Below are 6,388 nucleotides of genomic sequence, written 5' to 3' on the forward strand. Positions count from 1 at the left end.
AGACCCTCATCACATTGAAAATGAGAACATTGGTCTATAGTACAGTCAGGGCTGGTATGGGTAAAGGTTTCAGAAATTCTGGCTGTCCATAGACACTCGGGTTGCTCCCATCTCTTGGCCATTGTGAATAGCGCAGCTTTGATATGGGTGTTTTGTTAGATATTTTTAAGAAAGTAAATTATTTTTTTTTTCTAGTACTTTTATGGATTGACTTTTTTACATTTAGATCTTTGATCCCATCTGAGTGTTATTTCGGATTATGATGAGAAGTATGGACCCAACTTTATCTTTTTTCCCTAATGATTCTCTATTTTGTTTCAATGTCATCTATTAAAAGTTAATTGTTTCTCAGTGATTTGAGAATTGTTAACCATATGTTCAATTGGGCCTTGTATAGAATTTCAATCGTCCCTTTGATCTGCCTGTCCTACCCACGCCAGTGGCACACAGTTTGGGGATACACTTTAATACCTAAAGGAGAGTCTCTGGTAGGGTGGAGAATAAGGAGCCTTACTCTGGGAAGAGATAGGTCCTTCCATCACTCCCCAGAGCGGGTGGAGGGGAGATGGAGGAATGCATGGCTTGGAGGAGAGAAGAAGCTCACCCTGACTCCCAGGATGGGGGCGACGGGGATTTACTTGTCCTGGGGAAGAGACCCCATTTTCCTGGAGGAGCTCACACTCAGTCCTGGCACACATTTGCTGTGTATTGAATCATGTTTAATGAACAAATGAGGAATCGGTTATTTCCACTCTAGATGTGGATGTTTATTAAGGCTCTGGGAACTGCCCTGGATCTGGGCTCTGCCCCAGAGAAGGGGAGTCAGTGACAGGGGGTGTCACTCCAGCCCCCACTTTTTGAAGCGTCTCATCGTTCTCCGTATCCAGGGCAGGAAGCTGGAAATCCTGGTGAAGACTGCTGGAGGAGTCCCAAACCTGTTTCCGTAGGAGACGATGCCCTGGGCCACGTTGTTACACACAAGGGGGCCACCGGAGTCCCCCTGTGGGCAACCAGAGGGAGGGACACTAAGCCGGGCCTCCATTCTCCAGGCCTTCCCGCTCCTGCGGCCCTAAGGCCCGCCCTCAGAGAAGACAGGCATGGGTGGGCTCCTTCCACTGCTGGCTGTGTGTGAGGTGGGAGGCGGAGGGGCAGCAGAAGTGGAGCTTCTGGATTTTTCCATCACTGGGCTTCAGCCCTCTCTATGGTTATTCTCCAGAACAACCCAGGTCAAGGTACCTTCACCGGCCCCAGGAAAACGCTACACATGTACGTCCTGTGTCTGGTGCACCTGCTATTCCCCCAGAGACCGGATGGACGGGGAAAAGTCCCCCACCTCACTCTGCTCTGGGCCCCAGACTGAGGCCATGGGGCTGTAGTCTGTCCCCACGGCCCAGTCTGCCCACGTCCCTTTGTCTCGGACAGTGTCGGCAGATGCCCGTGGTCTTACCAGGAAGGCGGATTTCCTCTCTCTTGGGTCGCCCACACAAATCTGTGTTTGGCCGGTGTAGAACATGAAGCGTCTACTGCACTCCCCGTTCCTCTGCACTGTCAGCTGCACGTCCTGGAGCACGTCTGTTCCCCTGTTCAGGCCGAGAAGGCCCCAGCCGGCCACGGTGCACGGGGTCCCAGGACTCAGGCTGTCCTGGGTCTGCGGCAGAGCCACCGGCCTCACAGCTCGATTACGTGTGACTCTGCTTCTCAGCTGGCAGGAAGCATGCAGGCACTCAGGGACTGTCTGTGCCATGCTCACCCCATGCCCACCACCACCCTGGGAGTCTGCTCGGCTTCCCCCTCCCTGGTCCCCCAAGCTGGGAGGGAGCCGCCCGGGTGAAGTACCAGTGGGTCGGTACCTGCAGTAACATGATGTCATTCTGGTTGTTCTGCTGATTGTACCTGGGGTGGGGGATGGCTCTGAGCACCGGTATGCGCTGCTGAGTCCTTTCCAACCTCCTGATGTTGTGGGCCCCCAGGATGACACTTATTTGTCTGCAAAGGAAAGGGAGCCTAGAGGTAGGTCTGAGCTGCAGGGACTGCACTCCCCGATGCAGGTCACGCGACAGCCCAGGGTGGCGAGACATCAGCCAAGGGAAGGTGGGGACAGGAGGGCTCTGGCACTGGGCTCTGTGCCCTTGGTCTCCACAGCCTTGAGCTGGGGGTGGTGGGAAACCCAGCGACCTTATATTTGGCCTCCCCTACAATAAAAAAGGAGCTTGAATTCATATTTTGAGCCCCAATGCGTGCCTTCCATCTCCCCATCTTGCTCTTTTTGATCAGGTCCTCCTTTCTCCCCATTTACAATGGCCTGCTCCCTGCTCCCCAAGCCCTACCTGCTCTTTTTTCACCCCTTTATTGCTAGAACCCTGCTTTCAATGGCTCCTCTCATGAAATCTTCTGGACCTGCTCTGCTGGTGCCCAGAAGCCCCTTAGTGCCTCACCTTCCCGAGCAGTGAGCTGCTGTCATCACAAAGTCTTCTCGCACCAGAAACCCCCCACAAGTGGTCAGTCCCACTGGTCTCTGGATCTGAACATATGCCATGTAAGGGTGGGAATGGGGCCTGGCCTCTTGGCCTCCGATGATCTGCCCTGGAAGGAAGCATTAGGCACTTATCTCTGCACTGATAGGTGTGTGGGCTTCGGCTTGGTGGCTCCAGAAATGTTAGAAGATGGCGAGGCAGGAGAGCTGCTACAGGGGCCGGAGAAGCTGGTGGTTCATGAGAACTGGGTCTGCAGGGCACCAGCCTTGGGGGAGGCTCCAGGATTCTGCAGGAAACGCTGCTGGCTCCCCCTCCCAGCCTCAGCTCCCTCCCACCTCCCCAGAAGGCAAGGCCAGCTGCAGCCTCCCATAATGAGGAAGGTTCCTCTGCTGTGGGGATGGCAGATCTGGAGCACTCTGGGCAGCCTCTCCCTGAAGTCCCGTGGTACTTTCTTCCTCAGGGAGTCTCCCGGATCCCCGTGAGTCCAGCTCACGGCCAGCTCATGAATTTAAGGCTCTAAGGATGAGCCGGCGGGCCTGCTATTGCTGTATCTTTATCTCCTCGGCTCTGCCACAGGAGCTGCAGAATGAGTGCAGAGAGCATGTTTATATAGCAAGTAGTACGTGCCAGGACGACTCCAAGAATTTTATGTACACCAAGTCATTTAACTCTCATGTCAACTCTCTGAGGTAGGCCTGACATAATTCCTGTTTTATAGATGATGGAGCTGAGGAACTCTGAACTCATACAAGCTGCCCAATGATACAGGGTTAGGAAGTGCCTGAGTGGTCTGGCTCCAGAGTCTATGGGATGGGGTTGGCCTCTGAGGATGGGGACGGTCACTCACCTGCCCTAGCCCTGGGGGGCAGGAGAAGGACCACCAGGAGCAGGAGTGGCTGCATCGTCCTGGGAAGTCTGCCCAGTCAGTTGCTGCTGGTCTTCCTCCCACCAGACTTTGAGCCCCTGAAAGAGGAAGGAAAGGTGAGGGTGGGGGCTTGAGAATTCGCATTCCCGTTCTCCTGCTGCTGTGCTAGGTTTCATCACCCGAGGCTGCCCAAGAGGCTTGCCCACGAACTGCCAGTGATGTGGGGGAAGACAGTAACCCAAGGCTTCAGCGCAATATCCCGCACAGCTGCTGAGTCATTGCTGGCCGCGGAAATGGGAACCCAGGGCAACAGGGATGGGGACCGGGTCACTGTGTCGCAGAACCTCAAACCCACCTAATTCAATAATCCCTACAAGCATCAAAGCTGGGAGCTGTCTATTTCCTCCTTCCTCTCCCTCATTGACTGGAGCCTGCTTGTCTTCACCCTTTGGTCTTAGCCCCCTGTTGAGACCCTTGCTGCTCCCACTTCTTTCTAGAAGTTGTCATGCAGATTGAGTAGCTCTCTCTCCTGAGTGTGTGGAGGGCACCGCCAGAGAAAGGAAAGGGAAGAATGAGGCTCTGCCACTGACCATTATACTCTCAGGTCACTTGAGCCCCAGCAAACTCTCAGTGAAATCCTGACACTGTGGACGACTTCTGTTCTCCTGCTTCCTACTCAAGGCAAAGGCCTTTATGTCCCAGAAGGTTCTCTGCATGCAGAAAAGGCCTAGTGACTTGATTTTGTTGCAAGCCATCAGACCCCGGTGGAAAAACATCTCAAATCCTATTCATCCATGGTATAAGAGTCCCATCAACCTAATCCCATCTCTGCCCCAGGGGTGATAGCTCCTAAGAAGGAGGTACGTCACTGCTGTGCTCCCTGTAACACATGAAGAAGTGGACCCAGGCATTCATCACTGAGAGAACGGCACGGCAGAGTCCTGCAGAGAAACACAAGGGGTTGTGAGACAGTTTTCACAATACTTCAAAGTTTCTCTGTTGGCATAGAAAGCACTACAATATAGTAAAATTTTTGCAAAAGTATCAGAATTGAAAGCTAATACAATTCTCAGTCTTCCATGGATTATGATAAGCCCACTTGAAAATGTTATAAAAGTTAAGGATCCTCTCCCTATATATAAATATCCACAGGTTATAGCTTATTTTCAGAGCTGCCAAGAACTTATTCCTTCCTCTAATGCACGGTTTATGACTGCAACCTCATGAAATTTCTTCACGCATCTGAAAAGTACTATGCAGAAAACAGGGAAAAAGTAACGAAAATACTATAACAGCTTTATTAGTGCCTTAGCTTCTGGGTAATTTTAATTTATTGTTAAAGTTTTACAACACTTTATTTTATTTTAAAAACTTTAATGTAACTTTTTTACAAAGTAAAGGATAAAGAGTAGCATGCGAAGAAATGGGAGTCAGATATATATGCTCCCAATGATCTTAATAGAGATGTGGATGAGGGATTTCATTAACAGTGACTAGGATTTCATGCCGATCTTCCCACCAAAAACAACCGAAAGAAACCTGTTTAAAATGGCTAAAAACCTTAAAAGCCTTGAAGAAATGCAAATGTAGGAGTGAATACCAGGCCCAAACTGAAGGAATAATGGGTGTCCAGTTAGACAGTTACTATTGTTCTGTGGAAATTTGTGAACCCACAAAATTCGAACTTCTGTTTTAATGAGCATATAAAGTGAGAGGTATAGAAATCAAAGAGGGAGGAGATATGGGGATATATGTATATGTATAGCTGATTCACTTTGTTATAAAGCAGAAACTAACACACCACTGTAAAGCAATTATACTCCAATAAAGATGTTAAAAAGATTAAAAATAAATAAATTTTAAAATAAATAAATTTTAAAAAATAAAAATTTTTTAAAATAAATAAATTTTAAAAAATAAAATAATTTAAATAAATAAATAAATTTTAAAAAATAAAATAAAAAAAAAAAATCAAAGACCAAGACCCACACAAGCAGGTCTAGTCAAACCCTCCTCACAATAAGCTGGGAACTGAAAATTTTACACACTCAAAGTAACAAAGAAGAGTTAATGGGCAAGTGCTTGCATGTAATTTCATGAAAGATGGAAATAGTACTGGACTTTCATGGACTCTCATACCTTGAACTTCGATTAATGTTGTTATGGACTGTTTGCTAAAGTACCTGGCAAAATCAAATACAAATGTAGAGGAAATTCACTTAATTCCAGTGTTTGAATTACACCTAAATATTGTTGTTTTTTTTTCTAAATATTGTTTTTCAAGTATAATGACAAGCATATAGTCAAATATAAACAGATTAACAAGCAAGCAAAGATATAAGACACCATGACTAATAAACAATAGATGATAAGAGAAAAAATACTTTAATTATTGGGACAATACTATTAGTAAAATAAAATATAGATTGCAAAAAAAATTATGCTGAAATAAAAACAAGCTTTAAAAGCACTCCCATGTTATAATTCTAGTTATTACTTTAAAATGTATATCTCAGAAATTACTAAATTTCCTTGTCAATTGCATTATTATGAACTTTCATCAAATCCTTAACCGTGGTCCTTTTTAAGTCTTTTGTCATTTACAGAGAGTTCTGGGTGTACTCTGATGCTTTTGCAAAAATGTTCCTATAAACGGGTTTCATCTTCAAGGAATTTATGCAAAAGACTCTGACAAGTACAGGTTTCTGGTAACTGACTATACTGCTGAACTGAATGGATAAGTATTTTCAGAACTCTAATGGAAAACTGATGAATTCATAAAAGTGCTAACAAAAGATCAAGATGAAAAAAAAATTAATTACACGGGACTGAGGGAACTGATGAGGATGATTATAATTTTTGTGACTTTCTGTTTGAATAATAAAAAAAAAATCTCACAAGGACTCAGAAGCAAAAAATATACAAATCAATTTTTACTGCAAAGTAAAGGAGCTGTTACAGTGGAGGATTCCTAGACTGAATGTCAATATTATGACATAGTGTGTTTCATGTTTGGTAATTGCAATCATTATTGCTTTTGTTGTGGTCA

The 6,388-nt window shown here is 46.2% G+C and overlaps 1 protein-coding gene across 1 annotated transcript; it reads right to left on the reverse strand.

Annotated features, from left to right (window-relative positions):
* Nucleotides 1-838: 838 nt before the first annotated feature.
* LOC136118414 (cathepsin G-like) lies at nt 839-3,376 on the reverse strand. The gene is made up of 5 exons (XM_065871687.1): nt 3,322-3,376; nt 2,436-2,583; nt 1,851-1,986; nt 1,448-1,702; nt 839-1,000 (listed from the first exon to the last, which is right to left on the reverse strand). The coding sequence occupies exons 1-5, from the start codon at nt 3,374-3,376 to the stop codon at nt 839-841; spliced, it is 756 nt and encodes a 251-aa protein (XP_065727759.1).
* Nucleotides 3,377-6,388: the final 3,012 nt, after the last annotated feature.

The sequence above is a fragment of the Phocoena phocoena genome, chromosome 2 (genome assembly GCF_963924675.1).
Source record: "Phocoena phocoena chromosome 2, mPhoPho1.1, whole genome shotgun sequence".
NCBI classification, from domain to species: domain Eukaryota; kingdom Metazoa; phylum Chordata; class Mammalia; order Artiodactyla; family Phocoenidae; genus Phocoena; species Phocoena phocoena.

Bases quoted from the DNA above. Each gene is read 5' to 3' on its own strand.
- LOC136118414 (XM_065871687.1), bottom strand. From the start codon at position 3,376: ATGCAGCCACTCCTGCTCCTGGTGGTCCTTCTCCTGCCCCCCAGGGCT. The intron at 2,584-3,321 runs GTGAGTGACCGT...GCTTCCTTCCAG, and splicing joins GCCCCCCAGGGCTAGGGCAG to GGCAGATCATCGGAGGCCAA. The intron at 1,001-1,447 runs GTAAGACCACGG...GGTTGCCCACAG, and splicing joins AGAGGAAATCCGCCTTCCTG to GGGGACTCCGGTGGCCCCCT.